Raw genomic sequence first — 24347 nt, forward strand, 5'->3', positions numbered from 1 at the left:
AGAGATTTTTGAAACCAACCTATAGAGGTTTGCTTGTTCTTCACTGTTTCTAGGACTCTTTCTTACACGGATATATAATCATGATCTACTCCTTGCTGTGGGGACAGTTGCAAAGTATGCAGATGATACAAAACTTGGAAGCAGTGTATAATGTGAGATGGACTGTAGAATATCAAAAAGCCATTAACAAGATGGTAGAGTGGGCAGATAGTTAGCAGATTAAGTTGAATGCAGCAAAGTGTGAAGTAATACCTTTTGGCAGAAAGAACATGGAGACAGAATAAACTAAAGTGCATTATTTAAAGGACAACGGAGCAGAGAGACTTGGTATATATGTGTACACCTAAGTCATCAAAGGTGGCAAGATAGGCAGAACGAACAGTTAAAAAAAAAGCTTAAGGCATTCTAGATTTTATTAATAGAAGCACAGATTTTAAGAAATAAAAAGTTTACACTAAACTCATGATCCACTAGTTAGGTCTCAGCTGGAGTTTTGTGTTCAGTTCTGGATGCCATGTTATAGAGAGCATTGAAGAGAGTGCAGAAGAGGTTTACTGGAAATGGTTCAAGGGATAAGTCAGTTATGAGGGAAAGAGTGGACAAATTGTGACTATTTTTCTTTGTTTACTATCACTTAGCTAATTTTGTTTACAACTTGCTACTGTCCCTTTTATTGTATAAGGTCTAACTCTTCTCACAACTCTGTTGTGTGATTCTGTGATTCAAAGCTTATCTACTGGCTTGACGGTGATGGTAGAGTATGCAATAAGCTAGGCTACGAGGTCAAGGGATGACTTTGAAAAGGAGAGTCCTTCATGCTATCTCAGCCTGTATAGGAATTGATCACTATGCATCACAAACTAGCTATCCAACCAATTTTGCTAACTGACCACCCCCACATGAAAGAGTGTACTCAACACGAAGATGGAACTTTGCTTCAGCAAAGACTATGCGCCAGCTATTCAACTAGATACTACCACAGAAAGTTGTATCTACAAAAATAGAGACAATAATTTACAATATTTTCACCCCAAAAGCTTTTAAAAATACTCTGTTAAGAATATCAGGACATTAGCAGAAGTAGGCAGTTCAGCCCTTTGAGCTTACCCCACATTTCTTTATATATTTTTATTGAAAAAACAGATTTTTTAATATTACAAATACAAAACAATACAATTCAAAACAGTACAATAAAAACATAAGTTAAATAAAAACCTAATCCAACCTCACGTACAAATGTATAAACATATATAGAAAAAAAGAATTTAAAAAAAACAAACTAGCTATTTAACTAAATAAATAATAACCAACAACAAACTAACAGAACCTCAACCTGAGCTACAAATCTTCTTAAAACTTGCTAACAAACTAATAAATAGTGATAACTCAACTCAGCCAAACAAGACACTCATACATTCACAGTTCCGCCTCCCCCGATATTGGACTGGTAAAACACAATTGTTACGGCTATATAAAAGCCCTTATTAGTGTGGCAGATAAATTTGTGTCTAGGTATTCCAAAAAAGGGCTTCCATGTCTTATAAAAATTCTCAGTTTTATGGTGTACCGTACTTGTGAGAAAATCCAAAGGAATATGCTGCATAACAACCTTCTGCCAAACCGACAGGAACCCCACCGGCCTTGGGGTGGGAGTGGTTTCAGATACCCAACCTAGCAAAATATTCTTCCTTGCCAGTGAGGATATTGAAAAGTTTTTTCTTATGCGCGTTTGCAGGGAACACACTGGGCAGGCCCAGACAAAGAGAGGTAGGGTCCTTCTCCACTCTTACACCCCTCCACAGCAATACAATATGCTTGAAGCCTACCACAAGACCAGAGATAACGGGTAAGAGTGCCCGTACAGACCTTGCACGCGGGTCATACTGAAGATACCCCTGGTTTAAATTTTGACAAAGCATTCGGAGCCAAGTGAACCCTGTGGAGGATCTTCAACTGAAAAGCATGGGTCCTATTGCAAATTGATATCTTTTTTTGCAATTTCACAAATATCTTCCCAAACCTCTGAGGACACTCCAACACCCAGCTCTCTCTCTCATACCCTGCAGTTGATCGAACTCATCAGAGGGAGCACCTCCCAATTGATGATATAAAGAACTGACAGAAAGTGTGCCCTTCGCACTGAGCACCTCCCCCTTTCCATGTCAGATTTGTAGGGATCAGTCAAAAGTGTAGTCTTTTTTTGAATAAAATCCCTAACTTGAAAAAAGCAACAGAGGTCCCTATTAGATAGTTCGTATTTCCGTACTAGCTGATCGAAGGACATCATTATGTCTCCCTCAAATAAATCACCCAGTCAGGACACACCCCTATCTGCCCAATTTTTAAATCCTGAATATATCATCCCTGGTTGAAAACCCGGCATACCCATTAAAGATGTAAGAGAAGAGATTTGGCCAATATTGCCTTGCCTCTGTTGAATTGCCCCAGGAGCTATAGGGAGAGGCTCAACTGGCTGGGGCTGTTTTCCCTGGAGCGTTGGAGGCTGAGGGGTGACCATATAGAGGTTTACAAAATTATGAGGGGCATGGATAGGGTAAACAGGCAAAGTCTTTTCCCTGGAGTCGGGAAGTCCCAGAACTAGAGGGCATAGGTTTAGGGTGAGAGGGGAAAGATATAAAAGAGACCTAAGGGGCAACTTTAACACACAGAGGGCGGTACGGGTATGGAATGAGCTGCCACGGGAAGTGGTGTAGGCTGGTACAATTGCAACATTTAAGAGGCATTTGGATGGATATATGAATAAGAAGAGTTTGGAGGGATATGGGCCGGGTGCTGGCAGGTGGGGCTAGATTGGGTTGGGATATCTGGTCGACATGGATGGGTTGGTCCAAAGGGCCTGTTTCCATGCTGTACACCTCTATGACTCTATGAGTAATTTGCATCAATATTCACTGCGGAAAAGGGCATGGAAGATATAGAATGTAGGGAAATAGATGGTGACATCTTTAAAAATGTCCATATTACAGAGGAGGAAGTGCTGGATGTCTTGAAACACATAAAAGTGGATAAATCCCCAGGACCTGATCAGGTGTACCCTAGAACTCTGTGGAAAGCAAGGGGCGTGATTGCTGAGCCCGTTGCTGAGATACTTGTATCATCGATAGTCACAGGTGAGGTGCCGGGAAACCGGAAGGTTGGTTAATGTGGTGTCACTATGTGAGAAAGGTGGTAAGGACAAGCCAGGAAACTATAGACCAGTGAGCCTGACGTAAGTGGTGGGCAAGTTGTTGGAGGGACTCCTGAGGGACAGGCTGTCCATGTATTTGGGAAGACAAGGACTAATTAGGGATAGTCAACATGGCTTTTTGAGTGGGAAATCATGTCTCACAAACTTGATTGAGTTTTTTGAAGAAGTAACAAAGAGGATTGATGAGGGCAGAGCAGTGAATGTGATCTATATCTACTTCAAGAAGGCGTTTGACAAGGTTCCCCATGGGAGACTGGTTAGCAAGATTAGATCTCACGGAATACAGGGAGAACTAGCCATTTGGATACAGAACTGGCTCAAAGATAGAAGACAGAGGGTGGTGGTGGAGGGTTGTTTTTCAGACTGGAGGCCTGTGACCAGTGGAATGCCACAAGGATTGGTGCTGGGTCCACTGCTTTTCGTCATTTATATAAAATGTTTGGATGTGAGCATAAGAGGTACAGTTAGTAAGTTTGCAGATGACACCAAAATTGTAGGTATAGTGGACAGTGAAGAAGGTTACCTCAGATTACAATGGGATCATGATCAGATGGGTCAATAGGCTGAGGAGTGGCAAATGGAGTTTAATTTAGATAAATGTGAGGTGCTGCATTTTGGGAAAGCAATTCTTAGTAGAACATATACACTTAATGGTAAGATCCTAGGGAGTGCTGCTGAACAAAGAGACCTTGGAGTGCAGGTTCATAGCTCCTTGAAAGTACAGTCACAGGTAGATAGGATAGTGAAGAAGGCGTTTGGTATGCTTTCCTTTATTGGTCAGAGTATTGAGAACAGGAGTTGGACAGACACATTGCGACCGTACAGGACATGGGTTAGGCCAGTATTGGAATATTGCATGCAAATCTGGTCTCCTTCCTAATAGGAAGGATGTTGTGAAACTTGAAAAGGTTCAGAAAGGATTTACAAGGATATTGCCAGGGTTGGAGGAGTTGAGCTACAGGGAGAGTTTGAATAGGCTGGGGCTGTTTTCCCTGGAGCGTCTGAAGCTGAGGGGTGACCGTATATAGAGGTTTATAAAATCATAAGGGGCATGGATAGGATAAATAGACAAAGTCTTTTCCCTGGGTTGGGGGAGTCCAGAACTAGAGGACATAGGTTTAGGGTGAGAGGGAAAGATATAAAAGAGACCTAAGGGGCAAATTTTTCATGCAGAGAGTGTTACATGCATGCAATGAGCAGCCAGAGGAAGTGGTGGAAGCCAGTACAATTGCAACATTTAAAAGGCATCTGGATAGGTAAATGAATAGGAAGGGTTTGGAGGGATATGGGTTAAGTGCTGGCAGGTGGGATTAGATTGGGTTGGGATATCTGGTCGGCATGGATGAGTTGGACCAAAGGTCGGTTTCCATGCTGTACATCCACAATAGCCCAGCACCTCTGATGTCCTTAGGGCACAGCTGCTTCCACTAGGAGTCAAGCCCTCAGAAAGAGTACACAGACAAGAAGGCACCAAAGGTACTTCGCTTACCCCCTCAACAATACAAACACATTGATACCAGAATGAAACCCACTAACACCTACTCCAGCTAAGGATCGGAATCTCCTGAGTCAATTAAGAAACTCATTGTCAGACACCGGACACTTGAACCTTTCTAACGAATGAACTTTATTTCTGTTTGTTGTACAACTCACATCATTGTCTCATAACTCACACTTCATTGTTCTAAGGGTATAAAATTCCACTGCATTCTCTGTTTGGGAAAAAAACTATGGTTCCTTCAGTGAGGTCAGGTCACTTCCGTGATATCACTGTTTGTTAAATAAATCCTTGTTAGTTCTCAGTCCAATCTGTGTGTTTGTGAGCTCTGATTAATTGAGCTAAATTCTCCAAAACGTATCATGTTTATTGTGTGTTGGTTTTGATTTGAGTTAGAGTAGAAGTTATGAAGGGTGAAATCGTGTTAGCAGTCCTGCATGTAGGGATCATTCAATAAAGTTGGGTCGTTTTGCTATATGGTTTCTTAGAATCCCTACAGTATTGAAACAGGCCCTTCGGCCCAACAAGTCACCACCAACCCTCCGAAGAGTATCCTACTCAAACGCATTTCCCATTACTTTGCATTTACTCCTGACTAATGCACTTAACCTACACATCCCTGAACATTATGGGCAATTTAGCACATCCAATTCACCCAACCTGCACATCTTTGGATTGTGGGAGGAAACTGGAGCACCCAGAGGAAACCCACACAGACATGGGGAGAATGTGTAAACTCCACAAAGACAGTGTGGAGTTTCCTAATGGGGGTGGTCATAACAACCTCCCTCATTTGCTTAGACTTATGATGATCTGCACATTGCTAGCATAATAATCAGGGCATCATAATACTACCAGTCTCTAAGTCAGAGCTTAGCTACTAATATGTACTCATCATTGAGGATTGGCTCTAAATCATATACATGGCATTTGATAGGGAGACACACAATTGGAAGTTCACCTTGAGGGGTGGCAGTGATTTACAGGCAGGGGCGTGCAGATGAGGTCACAACCAGATCAGTCAGGACTATACTAAATGGCAGATCAGGCCTAGGAGGCAAATGGCATATTGCTTCTCCTATTACTTGCGTTCTTGTACTAAACATCTGGTTTTTGTTGTAAAGGCCATATCATTTAATTTTTGTGTATTTTTGTTAGAACATAGAACTATACAACACAGGAACGGTTCCTTTGGCCCATGACGTTGTGCCAAACATGACCCCAACTAATTCCTACTGCCTGCCCTTGGTTCATATCTCTGCATTCCTTGCATCATCATGTGCTTATCTAAAAGTTTCTTAAATGCTCCCATCGTATCTGCCTCCACCACCATCCTTGACAGCACGTTGCACAGTCCTATTATTCTGTGTAAAAAAAACTTGCCTCTCACATCTTCTTTGAACTTTCTTCCTCTCACCTAGTCTTGGACATTTAAACTCTGGGAAAAAGATTCTGACCGTCAACCCTATCTTTGCATTTCAAAATTTAAAGACTTCTATCTAGTCTCCCCTCAGCTTCTGCCGCTCCAGAGAAAACAATACAAGCTTTTGTCGCCTCTCTTTATAGTTCATACTCTCTAATCGAGGCAGCATCTTCTGCACCCTGTCCAAAGCCTCCACATTCTTCCTGTAATGTGGTGACCAGATTTGAATGCATTACTCTAAGTGTGGCCAAACCAATGTCTTATAAAGCTGCAACATGACATCCAGACTCGTGTACTCAATTCCCCAATCAATAAAGGCAAGCATGCCATATACCTTCTCTACCATCCTGACTGAAATAGGAAACGAATGTTTTTAATACCAAGAACTTTCAAGGTTATAGTTTTTGAAAGCAAGTAACCTGAAGTTCATTGTTAAATACTGTTTACAGCTGCTAGTTTAGGTAGTAGCAGATAATTTGCAGACAAGCTGGAACTGAGGGTGCATAAAAAAGGAAATCCATTTGGCAACAGGTAGCCATTTGGTCTGTGGGCTAGTAACCTATTATTGATTTCAGAGTCCTTCTGCCTGCCAAAAACTATGTGATTGGCTCTCAGATAGCTGAACAGCTTGGGGCTGTGAACAAGATAGAAAGAAACCAATCTCCAGATGCTCAGAAGCTTTGTCTGTTGTCTGCAGTAAAAAAAAACTTGAATGAAAACAGTTTAACTTTCAGAAGTTGGTATAGCAGTGACACTAAATTAATAAGCCAGACATTTTCTAAGGTGAACCAGCCACCCTGTGCCTCCTGTAAACTAATGAAAGCACCCGGAAAAACAAATCAGAGAAGCAGCATTCTGATTACCTCAAGACTTTTTCTGGCAGATTGTAGGAATAGAAACAAGCTGAACTGCTTACTCAGTTTTTCCCTTCATAAGTCACCTTTTCCCCTTGCTGTGTCTTCCAGCATGTGCATAAGGGGATGTTTGAAAGTGGTTTAGCGTTTTGACTAGCCGAGTTATATGTCGATGGTTCAGAATTATTTACCTGTAGTTAAAATCCAATTATTTGTCATTAATAATAATTCTTGTTAAGTACAGAAACCTGATCTGTACTTTTTTGTCAATATGGTTCTGAAAGAGCTTAATGTATTGCTGCAAAATTCTACGTTATTAGGCAGTCTAAAACAAAGAACAATAGAGAGACTTGTGATGGATTGAGATTTTGGCTAAACGTTCTGCATTGAAAATTTGGGCTGAGTTGTAGTTAATGCGCAAATAAAGTCTATGAAATGAAATTCAACAGTTATTTTCCATATAAATCAATGATAGTCGTTCAATTCAAAAGTGAGAAGGGATAAATGAACCACAGATTGTTGACAAGCCTAGAGTCTCATGGTCCAAGCCTGAATACAACCTAACCACCATGTATCTGCCTTCAATATTCATGTTCTAATCATTAAATGCCAAATCACAAAACAGAACCATGTTTGTTCCTTTGTTTTGAACAGTAATTTTTAAAAATTCCTTTGTGAGATGCACCAGCATCTTTTGCCCATTCCTAGATGCCCTTGAGAAGGTGGTGATAAACTGCCTTCTTGAGTCATTGTAGTCCAAGTGTTGTAGGTAGACCCATAATGCCAGAGGTACTAATTGCCTAAAATGCGCCGCAAGAGAAAGTGGATACAAAAGCAAATGTTTAAGAGGCATCTTGACAGATATATGAGTGGGCGGGGAATGGAAAGATACAAACTGCGTAGATACAATAAGTTTTTAGTTTAGGAAGGCATCATGTGCCAGCACTGTCCTGGTGAACCAGAGAGCCTGTGCCTGTGCTGCACTGTTCTCGGATCTCTATAATTATCTTTTCTCGGATATGATGAATTACTGAGGTACAAAATCCTTGTGGTATACAATGCATACTGTCAATTTCAGTGCTTATTCATTATCTAAATTCAGTATCTCTCACCAAGCCAATTTTCTATTCATGTTAATAATTTTTCTCTAATTCCAAGAATTTCAACTTTGATGAACAGTCTCTTATGAGGAATTATGGAATGCATTCTGTAATGCAGGATAAATAACATCCATAAGTTACCTTATCTGCTCTTTCAAACATTAATAAAATTGATTTCTTTATTCCTTAGCTAGGAAACAGATGGGAATAACAATGTCCTCCGAGAGAATTCCCTCTGCCTTCCCAATAACATAAACAAGTCATGATCATATGAATGCACCTGAACCTCAATCCAAACAAGAATTGCTGTGTTCATGATAGCCACATCTCAATTAACTGGCAGATCATGAAAGCACATTGCAATTGTTTGAATGTCCAATTTCTGACTGTTGTTGTCCTAACAGTTTTTGTTGAAACAATCAGATCGACTTCTTCAATACATAAAACAGTCACACAGGTACAATAATTTGCAAACAACCTTTTGAAAATTCAGCGCAAATTCATCTGCAAAATTAAACATCGCGATTGAAACATTTAGCTAGACTGGAATCTGATAAATTAGAGATTGCAATAATTCTTATATTACTTCTCAATTATTTTCATCTTCTCCTCAGAAGTAATTGGAATACTTAAATACATTCATTGTTATGATTCCAACTGATATTGCTACTGGACAAACTAGATCTTACAGTGGATCACAGATATTAACAGATCATATTTTGTCTTTTTATAAATTTATTGTGTGGCAGTCTTTCTGAGATATAGCAATCAAGGCTCCAGGTTTAATTTTAATAATCAACGGAAGTTTATTACACAAATTTATTAAAAAATTAGCCAAACCAAGCTATCTAAGTATCAGATTTCAGGACATGTTGGTAAATCCCATCTACTCCTATACCATCACTTAAGTTACCAAAAAGCTAGATAAATTTGCCTTCTCTATCATTTGTAGGTTTGACTTAACTGTTGACATTCAGTTCCATTCTGTGAGCTGTGAAGCCATTTTTATCTTGAGTCTCACAGCTGAGGCTTTCTCAGTCTTCTAAGAATCAGGAGAGTTCCAAGCAAATATTCCTGGTCAGAAAGATTTACAAACTGTGCTCTTTTATCAAGCAATTTGCTTAATTGCTTCAAACAATCTCCTTTTCCTAAGAAAGACAACAGTTGCACCTAACTTCAGTTGGATGCCCTTCAAACTGGCTAAAATCTTTCCAAGCTCTGGGCTTTCCTAAATTAAAATCAACTCTTGAATATTCTAAACCCAAAAGCAAGCTGATGTCTTCCTTTTCCCTCTCTCACTATAAAACCACACAATATAAACAAATGTCTATTGACACTTCTGGTGACACCAATTTAAAATCTCGGTTCAATTAAATGGACCTAGTTAATTTTTAATTCCCTTCACAAAAATGGATTAACACCTATATGCCACTAGCTTCAAATCTAAACTCTACAGGAAAATTATATTTTCATATAAATCATACACTTTTCATCACATTATGTTGGAGTAGCAATCCTTGGACAATTGAGGCCATCATGCTTAGTTCTAATGAAAAGAAACAAAGAGGAACAAAAATACACCAAAAAGCCATCTGAACATGTTTCTCATTCACCAAGTACACAACTAATCTTCCACTTTAACTCTGTTTTCCGACAAAATCCTTTGGGTCTCTCAGTCTCCAAAGCCTAAATCCACTTGATTAAATTTCCTTGTGTCTTTCAAGGATGAAGTTAGTGATTGAGAGCAGTAACTGTACCTGATTTTCCTTAAATTTATGTATAAATCTTGCTGCTATATTGGTACTGCTTTTATCAGCAGGGAAGTTAGTTCAGCAAGGAAACCTGATTAATAGATCAACGCAAATTCAGAATTCCATTTAACAGAGAATAACTCAGGTAGTCCAACAAGACTATCCCTCATTACTGAACGCATTATAGCTCTGCTGCTGAAAATACTTGTCACAATCTCACTGTAGTTAGCAATATTTGGCTTTATTGTACTCACCGTAAAAACTGTCTAACGTCCGGTCCTGTATTCCTTTGATGCACATTTTTGCTCAACACCTTCATGATTGAAAACTTACACACCAATAATTAAAACCGACAGAGAGTCCTTTATATTTTTCTCAACATGAATAGCTAGCTTATGACAAGGGCAGAATTAATAGCTCATAGCTCAACATGAATACACTGATGCAAATGCCTTAATGGAGTTTCTTCCTAACAAATAGCTATTTCACAGCTCACTTACTCATAATAACACAACAGATTGCTAACTGAACTAGCTGCCAAGTTTATTACTAAACTGAATCACATCATATATAAAAACTGAGTGCCATTTGAAACATTGCTAAATTAAACTTTAGTGTCATTACAAGAGTTGTGATGATGAGTGGGAAAATGCTGAATTTTCATTTTGTGAAATATTCTCAAGATGAAAATAAAAATATAAAATGCTCAATGAATTCAGCAGGTCTTGCAGCACAAGGGGTTAAATCAGTTTCCAGATAGGATATTATTCGGTTCCAAGAATGAACCATGTGAACTGGGATTACCAGCCAAGATATAATGTGTAAGTGGAAAGCTAATTATTGTGGTGTAGGGTTTCAGTCTGTCTTTCTGTGTGCGTGGTAGGACAGGAGCAAGATTGTCTCTGAATGAAATAATTTTCTGTTTGGCGGCTTTTGAACAGATTCTTGCATTGAAGCAGGTTTCAGAGAAAGGAACAGAGCAAGTGTTTCTGAGTTACAAAATTGGAAAGAACAGGGAGCTGCAAACAGGAAGGATAGGGGACTATGGATTGAAAAAGAGCCACAACTGCCATCTTAATGGCAGTGACTCTGACAGAGACTTTTGAATCCTCTTTAGGTGACCATCCTTCAAGGCAGACTTCAAGATATGCAATAACACAAAGTGGCCAAGCAGAGGCTGGTAGCCAAGTTCGGTACCCATGAGGATTGCCTCATCTGGGACATTGGGTTCATATCATACTACAGGTGACCCCACTACATTATACACTCTCACACACAAGCACACTTACATACACAGTTACACAGACCCTCTCTCATAGACAAACACCCCCCACACTCTCTCACTCTTATACCTCGTCACACTCATGCACACACTCCACCAAGCATGCATACAAGCAAACACACGTTCTCACGTGCACATGCTCACACACTCTCTTTCTTTCCCCCATATGCAAACACACACAAAATCATAAAACTATAGGGTGAATTTGCATTTGCAGAATTGTATTTGCAGATACATTCTATTTTTGCTCAAAAAGTACACAACCTGCAGACAGCCAATCCATATAACATTTTGTAAATTCCTACTTTGGAAATAGAACCAGTCTGATTCAAGATTGGATACAGACAGACTGTAACCTCACACCTTTAATACACTGTCTGAGCTATCACCGTTTTATTAAATCTTAAGTGATCTTGAGAATGTGACTTAAAAGTAGTTCTGGGATTTACATACTAATGAACCAAAACCTGCAACCCATTCTAAAAGATGAAAGACTTAACAACAATCTAGGTTTGCTCAAGATATCATATCAGTTGTATGCATGACACAGTGATCCTTTGTTATAAATTCTATGTCTTATAATCCTAATCCACAGCTACCTGATGAAGAAGCAGCACTCTGAAAACGAGTACATCCAAATAAACCTGTTGGGACAATCACCTGGTGTTGGGTGAATGGAGTGACTCAGGAAGGGCTCCTGCCTGAAATGTCGATTTTCCTGCTCCTCGGATGCTGCCTGACCTGCTGTGCATTTCCAACACCACTCAAACCTTGACTCTAATCTCCAGCATCTACAGTCCTCCCTTTTGCCTTTGTTTAAGGAGGCCAAGAGAGATAATGCAGTAAATTATAGACCAATGAACCTTACAGATTCTTAAAGATAGGATTTACTCAAATTTGGAAAAGAATGTACAGATCATGGAGTCAGCAAGGCTTTATGAGAGGGAAGTCTTGTGTCTCACCAAACATGATTGAGTTTTTGAAGAAGTGATGAAGATGATTGATGAGTAGAACAGTGTATGTTGTTTATATGTATTTTATTAAGGCATTTGACAAGGTCCCTCATGGTAGGCTGACCCAGAAAATTAAGTCATATCGGATTCACGGTGAGACAGCAAATTGGCAAAGTCATATACAAGAGAAATTATGGAGGGTTTTTTTTTGCCTAGAGGTCTGTGTTGAATGGTGTTCTGCAAGGATTTGTGTTAGGACCTCTGTTGTTGGTAACATAAATGACTTGGATGAAAATGTAAGTGGTTTAAATTTGCAGATGATGCAAAAATTGGTGGAGTTGCGGATAGTGAAGAAGGTTATTAAAAGATACAGCAGGATGGTTGGGTGGAGGAACAGCAGATGGAATTTGTGAGGTGATGCATTTTGGGAGATAAAATGCAAGAGCAAAGTATACATTTAATAGCAGAACCCTCAGGAGCCTTTATGTACAGAGGGATCTTGGGGTTCAAGTCCATATAGCACCCTGAAAGAGGCAACTTAAGTGGATTAGGTAGTAAAGGTGGTATACAGCGTGCTTGTCTTAACTGGGAAGGGCACTAAAGATACAAGTTGCTAAGTCAAGCTACAGCTGTAAAAAACTTCAGTTATGCTAGATACAGAGTGTTGTGAGCAGTTCTCATCTTCACACTATAGGAACAATGTTGAAGCTTTGGAGAGAGTGCAAAAGAGGTTTACCAGAATGTTATCTGGATTGAGTATATTAGCTAAAAGGAGAGGATGGACAAACCTGACTGTTTTCACCAGAGCATCACAGGATGTGAGGCGACCTGGTAGAAATATATAAAATTATTAGAGGCATGGTTAGTCAGAGTCTTTTTCCCCAAGGTGGAAATGCTAAATATTAGGTTTACGTTTAAGATAAAAAGGGAAATGTTTAAGGGAGACGTATGAGGGAAAGTTCTTTAAAAAGGGTGATAGGTGCCTGGAATGCACTTCCAGAGAAGCAGATGAGTTGTCAACATTTAAGAAGCATGAGTAGGAAAGGAAGAGAAGGATACGGACAATATACAGGTATATAGAATTAGCTTAGAATGGCATCATGATTGGCACATGGTAGCTGTTCCTGTGCTGTACTATTCAATGAAATCTATATTACTTTGTCAGTAGTAACCATGTTCAGGAACTTCCGTTGGAGCTGCTGAACATGACTCAAGGGCTCAGTGATTGAATGGGTAGTGAGAGATACTACACAGCAATGGCTGAGCTGAAAAGAATGCGAGATTGTACATCGTCACATTTATTTAGAAAGAAATATAAACACTTATAATTATTTAAATGAGTGTTATATGAGTATCTCACATGTGTCCTTACTTGCGAGAAGAAGAATGCAATTACAGAAATAGGGAAAGTGGACTGAGAAGTACAAGATTATTGTCCTTCATTGCTGGATGGATGGAGTTTTAAAATATGGAGGTTATGCTGCAGCTGTACAGGGTTCTGGTGAGGCCATACCTGAGTACAGTGTATAGTTTTGGTCCCCTGACTTGAGAAATAATGCATTGGCACTGCAGGGGTTGCAGAGGAGGTTTGTCAGGTTGATTCTGGAGTTGAGAGCATTGGCTTATAAGGAGAGACTTAGGAGACTGAGACTATACTCATTGGAATTTAGAAGAATGAGGAGGATATTATAGCAACATGTAAAATTACAAAGGAAATAGATAAGATAGAAACAGGGGGGTTGTTTCCACTGGCAGTGAAACTGGAACTAGGTGGCACAGCTTCAAAGTACGGGAAAGCAGAATTAGGACTGAGTTGAGGAGGAACTGCTTCACCCAAATGGTTGCGAGTCTGTGGAAGTAAAGCAGTTGAGGCGACCTTGTTGAATGTTTTTAAAGCAAAGATAGATAAATTTTTCAACAGTAGAGGAATTAAGGTTATGGGGCTGTTTCTCTGGAGCATCGGAGGCTGAGGGGTGACCCTATAGAGGTTTACAAAATAGAGCTGCCACAGGAAGTGGTGGAGGCTGGTATAATTGCAGCATTTAAGAGGCATTCGGATGGGTATATGAATAGGAAGGATTTGGAGGGATATGGGCTGGGTGGGACTAGATTGGGTTGGGATCTATGACTCTATGGTGAGTGGACAGGTAAGTGGAGCTGAGTCTATGAAAAGATCAGCCATGATCTTGTTGAATGACTGAGAAGGCTCGATGGGCCAGATGGCCTACTCCTGCTTCTTATGTTCTTAAGCAAATGAAGAGGCATTGTAGGATTTGGTGGCTTTAAACCACAGGTCGCAACGATTTATATCCCAGATTGCTCAGAGGAAATAATACATGCTTTTGTCCAAATTTTTAAATTGTCTCTGGCCAAAGGGAAGGTGCCAGAGGACTGAGGACAGCTAATGTGGCTCAAAGTTACACATGTAGCAGAGATAGAACAGTGAGTCTCACATCAGTGGAAGGGAAACTATTGGAGAAAATTCAGAAGGTGAAAATTAATGTCTATTTAGAGAGGCAAGGTTTGATGATGGAAAGTCAGCATTGAAAGATGAGAATATGGTGGATAGTGGTGTGGTATGTGGTAGGTAAGCTTGGGGGTGACACAAAATTGACTTTATAAACCACAGCTTGTTGGGTCAGCAATCCAATAGGAGGAGAACTTGGCAAGGGATGGAGATTAGGGTGAACATGTTGAAGGAGAGCTTAGAGTTAGAGTAAAAGAATTGTTACAATTATTGATCTAATGTTTTCCAGGTACTTATGAAGTGAACAGATTGCCAGTATCTAATATCTAGAAATGCAGTCTGCAAGTTAAGAGGTAATTGATGAATTATCACACAGAGGCCTGAATCCCGTCACCAAGTCACCCTTTATTCACATATAAACAGTCCTTTATTTGAATTCTGCCATTTCAGAGTCAGCTATTAGAGTGGCATTATCTCTGACACTCCTGTTTTACTAAAATATAACGCCCACACTACTACCTAATAGCATTGTGTATGCGAAAGTGTAGGACACAGTGAAGAACAATGAGTGTGTCAATCTTTATTTCTATTCGACACTCCCGTTTTTGTATGTCAACCAGGGCTCCCTGATTGGACCAATCAGGGAACTGTATTCTGTGAGGTCCAGTTGGCTGACCTCATTACAAACACCTGTAAAAAGAACTTTACAAACTATGAGCCAAAAAAGCAAGTAAAAAGCAACTTTTGCCTCCGCACTGAATTCCCAAACTGCCTCCAAATTCCCTGAACTATATATTTACTTGGGCTGTGTCTCACTCTGATTGAGATCTCTCCTTCCTGACCATGCAAAACTAGTGATTGCATGTGACAAATAGTAATTCGTGTTAAATACAGAAACCTGGTTCATGTTTTCTGTCAATTTACTTCTAAAAGATAGGTACATTGGGGAAATCTGCATATTTATTGAAATCTTTAACAATGTGACAACTCCACAAATAGTAGGGTTTGATTCCAGCATACTATGCCAGTGAGTCATGACAAATGCTAGCTAACATCAGTACAAGGCTCTCCTAGAGAAAACAAGAGCATGTTTACCGCCTCTGAATTTCCAGTTCCTCCTGACATGGACCATTCTGCACTTGTGGAAATAATTGTGAATTCTGTCGTGACAGCGTTGGACCTGAAACAGGAAATAGAAAATTACTTTTCAAGAATACCACATTATACATAAACAACACAAGCACAAACAGCATACAAAGAAATTCATTTGCTCAGACGCCGTAGAGTGACTGCATGTTTCCCCAAACAGAACGCAACTCCATAAAAAGATATTTTACAGAATTTACGCTGAATTGCATATTCATTTGTATCTTTTACAATGGAAGTTAGCATACAAAAAGACATGTAAAGAAAGTTCATTCGACAGACTGTACCTTCAAATCCTGCCAAGAACAGCAAATGCTGTGTAACATCACAGTATGACCACATATTCCTGGCATTCAAGTGATCAAAAATGGCCCAGCACTCAGTCATTAGAAGTTACCAAATGTCAATCTCAGCATCCCTAAATTAGGGAGATGAAATCAGCCAAGGTTTCCACAACTGTTTGCTATACAATGATGCTCCCATAATTGAATTGTATTTATTGTCACTGTACCAAGGCACAGTGAAAAGCTTTGTTTTGCGAGCTATGCAAGCAGATCACAGAGTTAAGTAGCATAGATAAGTAAATAATAGTAAGCATCTGAAAAACAAAAACACAAGTACATGTGTATGTTAAGACTTTGAGAATCCATTCTTTATTCTAACAACAGTAGGGTAGAAACTGTTACAAAACCAGCTGGTGCGTGCGTTTAGGCTTCTGTACCTTCTCCCCGACAGTAGAGGTTGTAGAAAAACATTGCCAGGGTGGGATGGATCTTTGAGAATGTGGCGGCCTTTCCTTGACAGTGGGCCTGGTAGACAGATTCTACAGATGGGAGGTTGGCCTTTGTGATTGCATGGGCTGAGTTCAACTCTGTAACAGTCTCTGATCTTGAATGATACAACTGCAATAGCAGGTGGTGATACACTCAGACAGAAGGCTCTTGATGGTGCACCTACAAAAGTTGGCAAGGGTATTTGCCGTCATGCCAAATTTCCTCAGCTGTCTGAGGAAGAAGAGACGTTGTTGGGCCTTCGTAACCAGTGCGTCACATGAAGAATCCAAGAAAGCTTGATGTGAATGACCATTCCCAGGAGTTTGACACACTCCCAGGAGTTTGTTCCACCTCTGTGCTGTTAATGTGTTGGGGGGCATGAATAACATCCCGCCGAAAGTCAGTAATGAGTTCCTTGGTTTTGCTGGCATTGAGAGCTAGGTCGTTCTCAGTGCATCATTTTTCCAGGTTTTCCCATCTCCCATCCTTAATCTGTTTCGTCGCCATCTGAGATTTGACCGATTATGGCGGTGTCATCAGCGAACTTGATATTTGGAGACAGTCATGGGTATACAGTGAGCACAGTAGGGGACTGAGTACGCACCCCTGGGGCTCCAGTGTTGAATGTTAATGACGAAGAAATATTGTCCCCAATCTTCACTAATTGTGGCCTATGGGCCAGGAAACTGAGGATCCAGTTGCAGAGGGTGGGCTTTGTCTGAGATCACTAAATTTAGTAATCAGTCTCAAGGGGATAATAGTGTTGAAGGCTGAACTGTAGTCAATGAGTAGGATTCTGATGTAGCTGTTCTTGGTGTCAAGATGTTCTAGGGAGGAGTGAAGGGAAAGTGGTATGGCTTCTGACGTGGAGCTGTTGCTCCGATAGGCAAATTAGAGTGGGTTAAAAGTAGTGGGAGGCTGGAGTTGATCAATACCATGGCCAGACTTTCAAAGCACTTCATGACCACCAAAGTTAGGGTAGTTATTGAGACATAATGCATGAGCTTTCTTAGGCACAGGGATGATGTTGGCCCTCTTGAAATAGGTGGGGACAGTGGCCTACTGCAGGAAAGGTTGAAGATGTCTAAGAAGACCTCTGCCAGTTGATCTGCGCATGCTCTGAGTGCATGGCCTGGTACTCCGTCTGGTCCCATCGCTTTCCTTGGATTCACACGAAGGAAAACTGATCTGACCTCTGATGCAGTGACTGTTGGGATAGGCTTGTCAGGACTTGTCAGAATAGGTGTTACCTCTCCGCCAAAATTCTACTCAAAGCAAGCATAGACGGCGTTCAGACGATCTGGGAGTGATCTGAGATCGTCTTCTACCTTGCACTATCTGTTTCTTTTTTAGAACTTGTGGTGTTATTCAATCCTTGTCATAGTCGCTGGGTGTCTGTCTGGGTCTCTAGTTTGGATTGGTATTGGTCCTTGGCTCTGCAAAGGTCATATTTGGATTCCTCATATTTGAGTGGGTCTCCTAATCTGAAGGCCTCATTCCTGGTTTTTAGCAGGTTTGGAATGCCCGATTCATCCAGGGTTTCCTGCTGGGAAACACCCAGATAGACTTCCTCAGTATGCAGTACTCCACACAATTGCAATAAAGTATGTGACTGTGGTGACGTACTCATCCAAGGTACCTGCGGATTGTTTGAACATGGCCCAATCAGCCGATTCCTGACAGCACCAGAGTTGATCGTCTGCCTCCTCCAACCAATACTGGACCTGCATCCACGAGGAGGTCTCCCTGTGGATTTTCCCAGAGCTTTTCCCTGTAAGCCGGGAGAAGAAACATGGCATTGTGGTCGGAGTTCCCAAAATGAGGGCGGGGGAATGAGGCAGTTGGCATCCTTCACAGTGGTGTAGCAGTGGTTTAAAATGTACATAAGTAAAGAACCTAGCGAAACTCCTCATCCATCATAAAGGGGAAGCAATGGCTGAGTGGTATTCTCACTGGATTATTAATCCAGAAATTTAGCGAAGGCTTGGAGACTCGGGTTCAAACCCTACTAGGGCAGGTGACCATGAAACCAATGTTAGGAAAATCCCATCTGGCTCACTAATGTCCAATCTGCCATCCTCACCTGGTCTGGCTCACATGTGACTCCAGACCCACAGCAAGTGGTTGATTCTCAATAGTCCTCTGGACAGTGAGGGATGGGCAATGACTGCTGGCCTGGCCAGTGAGACCCATATTCTGTGAATGAATAAAAACAAATGTGATAAAGGCCATTTGGATAGAGTATGAGGCTATCAAATGTTCGATGAACTGAATGAATAGTGGGGGAGACAAAAGAAGAATGCCCAGTTTGCCTAACAGCATTATTCTCACAGTACAAATGTAACCTACACAAATTGCCACTCTTCTTCTTTGTTCCTTAAGTCATTTCTTCTGACAAAATGTTTTGACAACTTTCCATATGGGAAATTGATAAAAAGTAGTAATGGACATAAGATCCAGGATAACTTGGCAAGATGGATCCAAAATTGGCTTAGTGGCAGGAGTCGGGGATGGTGACTGAAGGCTGTTTGTCTGAGTGGCATACCACTGAAACTAGTGCTGCATCTCTTAATATATGTGATTCATAAATGATATAGAAAAGTGTGGGGGGGATGAAAATAATTTTGCAGATGACTCGAAGAATGGAGTGATTAGTTCTGAGTAAGGTAGTCTTAGGTTACAGAAAAATAAAGATGTGTTGATCATATGAGCAGATCAGTGGCAGATGGAATTGAATCTTGAATACTGGAAGCAATAAGGCAAGAGAGTACTCAATGAATGGCTGGATACTTAGAAGGTCAGAAAAAGAGAATTCTTGGGGTGCTTGTCTGTAGATCCCTGAAGGCAGCAGCAAGGTTAATAGGGTGATTAAGAATGCAGGACACTTGCCTTGATCAGTTGTGGCATTAATTACAAGAGCAGGACGGTTACGATGGAGCTGTACAAAATTTTGGTTCGGCTACAGCTGGAGTTCTGGTCACCAAATGATAGGAAGGATTTGATTGCACTAAAGAGGGCATGGAGGAGATGCACCAGAATGTTGCCTGGTATGCAGTACTTTAGATATGAAGGGGCTGGATAGGGTCAGGCTGTTTTCTTTAGAGTTGAGACTAGTTAAGGGGAACCTGATGGATTTCTGTAGAATTATGTAGGACTAAAACAGAGTTTATGTCTGTATTTATTTACTTATTATTGTCACATGCACCGAGATACAGTGGAGTGTGTTGTTTTGCACGTAATACAGGCAGATTGTATCATATAAAGTGCATCAGGTCGCAGAATACAGTGTTACAGCTGCAGGGAAGGTACAGAGACAGGGTACGTTCAAAAGCAATTCTCCTTAGATGATGGGCCAATAACAATGGGGCATAAATTTAAGGTGAAGCACAGGAAGATTAGAGGTGATCTGGGAGAAACACTTTCACCCAGAAGGTGGTTGGAATCTGGAATGCATTACCTGGGAGAGTAGAAGAGGTGGAAAATCTCACAACCTTTAAAAAGTATATGGATAAGCACCTGAAATGTCATAACATTCATGGCTTTGAGCCAAGTGCTAAAATTATGTAGGTAGTTTGGTACAGAGTCAATGAGCCAAAGGGCCTCTTCTGTGTTGTATGACTCTATGGAGGTTCATTAGCTCAGTTGGCTGGAAGGATGGTTTACAATGTAGAGTGGTGCCAAGAGCTGAGGTTCAATTCCCATACTGGCTGAGATCACCATGAAGGGCTCACCTTATCAAACTGCCCCTCGCCTGAGGCCTGGTTATTATCAGGTTAAACTCTCCACCAATCAACTTTCTCAAATGAGAGAGCAGCCATATGGTCCTGTAGGATTATGGCAACTTTATCTTTACTTAAAGACACTAAAATATTTTATGTACCAACACAGAATTTAATATAATGCATTCTAAAAGTACATAAGTATAATGTTCAAGGATAACCTCACTAATAAAATAAAACTCACTACATCGACTAAATTCACATAAGTTGACATATTAATTTTAAACACAAAAGTTAGATTTCAGAAGTTTTGTCGGCATTATTTGTATATACAGCTGATCTTAAACAAAGTCACCATTGAGCTACTGGACCATATTGCTGCTCTCTCAAAACTGCTAGTTGTTAAATATGAGGGTCACCATTCCCCAGGCAAGGGGAGAGGCTAAAAACCAACAAGAGGGAACCATTGCACAGTTCCATGAAGACAACGTTCTGTCTTCATATTGAGAATACCCTCCATCACACGTGTGGCACTATCACCATGCTAAATGGGACAGACTTCGAATAGACCTAGCAAGTCAAGACTTGGCATCCATGAGGCACTGTGAGGCAGCAACAGCTCAATCTGTACTCCAGCACAATCTGTAGCATCATGGCCTTGCATATTCCCCACTCGACCATTACCATCTAGCCAGGGGATCAACCCTGGAACAATGGAAAGTGCAGGAGAGCATGCTGGGCCCAGCACCAGGAAATGAGGTGTCAACCTGATGAAGCTACCAAACAGGACTACTTACATGCCAAATAGCATGAACAGCAAGTGACAAACAGTGCTCAGCAATCCCTCAACCAATGTATCAAATCTAATCTCTGCATCCATTCATGAATTGTGGTAGACAGTTAAACAAATCAAAACTCATCCTCCTCCAGTTCTGTGGAAGGGTCATTCGACACAAAAATTTAACTCTGATTTCTCTCCACAGATGCTGCAAAACCAACTTAGCCTTTCCAACAATTTCTATTTTTGTTCCTAATTTACAGCATCCACAGTTCATTCTGTTTTTAAACGTATTGGAGGAGGAGGCTCCACAAATATCCCCATTCTCAATGATGGAAGAGCCTAGCACATCAGTACAACCGATAAGTCTGAAGCATTCACAGCAAACCAGCCAGAAGTGCCGAGTGGATGATCTATCTTGGCCTCCTCCAGTGGTCGTCCGCATCATAGATAGCAGTCTTCAGCCAATTCAATTCACTCCACATGATATCAAGAAACAGTTGGAAATGCTGGATACTGCAAAGGCTTTGGGCCCATCAACATCCTGGCAACAGCACTGAAGACATGTGCTCCAGAACTTATCACTACCCGAGCCAAGCTGTTCCAGTACAGTTACAACACTGGCATCTGCCGACAAAATGGAAAATTGCCCAGGTACTTCCTATACATAAAAAGCAGGACAAATCTAACACAGTTAATTACTGGCCCATCAGTCTATTCACAACCATTGGTAAAGTGATTGAAGGTGTCATCAACAGTGCTATCAAGCAGCACCTGCTCAGCAATAACGTGCTCAGTGGCGCCCAGTTTGCGTTCCACTAGGACCACTTAGTTCATGACCTCAATACAGTTTTGGTTCAAACATGGACAATAGAGCTGAATTCCAGAGTTGAAGGGAGTGTGACAGTCCTTGACATGAAGGCTACATTCAGCCTACTAGTGAAATCACCTTGTCCATGTCCACTCAGGTTTAGAGTCATAGAGATATACAGCACAGAAACATACTCTTTGCTCCAACGCGTCCATGCCAACCAGATTTCATAAATTTATCTCATCCTATTTGCTAGCACTTGGCCCATATCCCACTGAATCTTTCTGATTCATACAGCTATTCAACGCCTTTCAAATGTTATAACTGTACCAGCCTCCACCATTTCCTCTGGCAGCTCATTCCATACATGCACCATTCTCTGTGTGAAAAACCATCCCATGAGAACCCTTTCACATCTTTCCTCTCTCGCCCTAAACCTATGCCCTCCAGTTCTGGACTCCCCTACCCCACAGAAAATGCCTTGTGTATTTAACGTATCCATGCCCCTTATGATTTTATAAACCTTCATGCAGAATAAGGCCCAAACCTGCTCAAAGTATTCCAAATTCAGTCTGACCAGAGGCTTATGCAGCCTCAGCAGTACATCCCTGCACTTGTATTCTTCTTCAAAGGAATGCTAACACTGTGTTTGCCTTCCTAACCACCAACTGAATCTGCACATTAACCTTGAGAATCTTGAATGAGGACTCCTGAATCGCTTTCTGGTTCAGATTTCTGAAGCCTTTCCCCAATTAAAAACAGTCTTTGCCTCTATTTTTTCTATCAAAGCACAGAACCTCACACTTTTCTACATGTATTCCATTTGCCACTTCTTTGCCCACTTTCCTAGCCTGTCCAAGTCCTTCTGCAGCCTACCGCTTCCTCATCATTACCTTTAGAAATATATGTGTTATCTGTAAACTGAGCAACAAAACTAACCAGCCAATCCTCCATCTATGCCAGGGCCTTGCCCTCAACACCATGGGTTCTTGTCTTTTTTTTAGCAAACTCCTGTGCAGCACTTTATCGAAAGCTTTCAGGGAATCCAAAGAGACCTTATACACTGGCTCTCCTTTGTCTAAATTACTTGATATCTCCTCAAAGAACTATAATACATTTGACAGCCATGACCTCCATTGGTTAAAGCTATGCTGACTGAGCCCTACTTTACTATTTACTTCAAAGTACTCTCAATCTCATTTTTAATAATGGACTCTAAAATCTTAACAACAGCTGAGGTCAAGCTAAGGGGCTTATAATTTCCTGTCGGCTGCTTCTCTCCCGTCTTAAACAAGGGCGTGACATTAGCTATTTTCTTGTCCCTCTTCCAGAGTTACACCGGCACCATCCCCACCTTTTTCTCCACTACACTGGTGACTGTATCGGCGCCACCTCATGCCCGCACAAGGAGGTTGAACAGTTCATCAAATTCACCCACACCTTCCATCCTGACCTCAAGTTCATATGGACCATATCCAACACCTCCCTCCCATTCCTGGACCTCTCTGCCTCTGTCTCCAGTTACCAATTCAACACGGACATCAATTTCAAAACCACCAACTCCCAAAGCTACTTTGACTAACGCCCCCCCCCCCCCCCCAAATAAAAACACAATGCCTTACTCTCAATGCCTCCATCTCTGCCGTATCAATTCCACTCCAAGACTTCCCAGATGTTCTCCTATCTCAAGGGCTGCAATTTTCCCTCCCATATGATCAACAATACCCTCCATCGCATCTCATCCAGTTCTTGAAACTCTGCCCTCAAACTCCCCAACTGCAACAAGGATAGAACCAGTCTGGTCTTCACATTCCACCCCACAAACTCCAGATACAGCGCATTACCCTTCACCATTTTCGCCACCTACAGTCAGACCCCACCACCCAAAATATATTTCATTCCCCTCCCCTATCTGCATATCACAGAGTCCATTCCCTCAGCGACTCCCTCGTTAGGTCCATGCTCCCCACCAACCCACTCTCTATACCCGGCACCTTCCTCTGCCGCCGCACAAAGTGCAAAACCTGTACCCACACTTCCCCTCCTCATCTCTGTCCAAGGCCCCAAAGGATCATTTCAAATCTGGCAGAGATTTTCCTGCACATCCTCCCACGTCATTACTGAATCTGTTGCTCTCAATGTTGTCTTCTCTATATCTGGGAGACCAAGTGCCAAATCGTGGAGTGGTTCAGGGAACATCTCTGATCTGCACTCACTAAACAACCACACCATCCTGTGGCCAACCACTTCAATTACCCCTCACACTCCCCCAAGGACATGCAAATCCTGGGCCATCTCCACCGCCAAATCGAAGCTACCTGCCAACTGAAGGAAGAACACCTCATCTTCTGCTTGCGATCCTACAACTACATTGCATTAACACTGACTTCACCAGTTTCCAAATCTCTCCACTCCTCACCTCATCCCAGATCTAACCTTCCAATGGATGTTGCCCTCATGACTTGATGCGCCTGTCCATCTTCCTTCCCACCTACCTGCTCCACCCTCCCCATTAACCTATCTCAATTACCTACTACCTGCATCCTTTGCAGTAATCAGCACGGGAACAGACCCTTCGGTCCAA

The 24347-nt window shown here is 41.3% G+C and overlaps 1 protein-coding gene across 1 annotated transcript in view; it reads right to left on the minus strand.

The window, feature by feature from the left end:
• Positions 1-24347, minus strand: part of enah (ENAH actin regulator) — a 397680-nt gene that overhangs the window by 82790 nt on the left and 290543 nt on the right. Inside the window, exon 4 of the mRNA XM_060847991.1 lies at positions 15632-15716. Within this exon, the coding sequence (XP_060703974.1) occupies positions 15632-15716 (85 nt within the window). The remainder of the gene's footprint in view (positions 1-15631; positions 15717-24347) is intronic.

Source organism: Hemiscyllium ocellatum, chromosome 3 (genome assembly GCF_020745735.1).
Source record: "Hemiscyllium ocellatum isolate sHemOce1 chromosome 3, sHemOce1.pat.X.cur, whole genome shotgun sequence".
In the NCBI taxonomy this organism is placed as follows: domain Eukaryota; kingdom Metazoa; phylum Chordata; class Chondrichthyes; order Orectolobiformes; family Hemiscylliidae; genus Hemiscyllium; species Hemiscyllium ocellatum.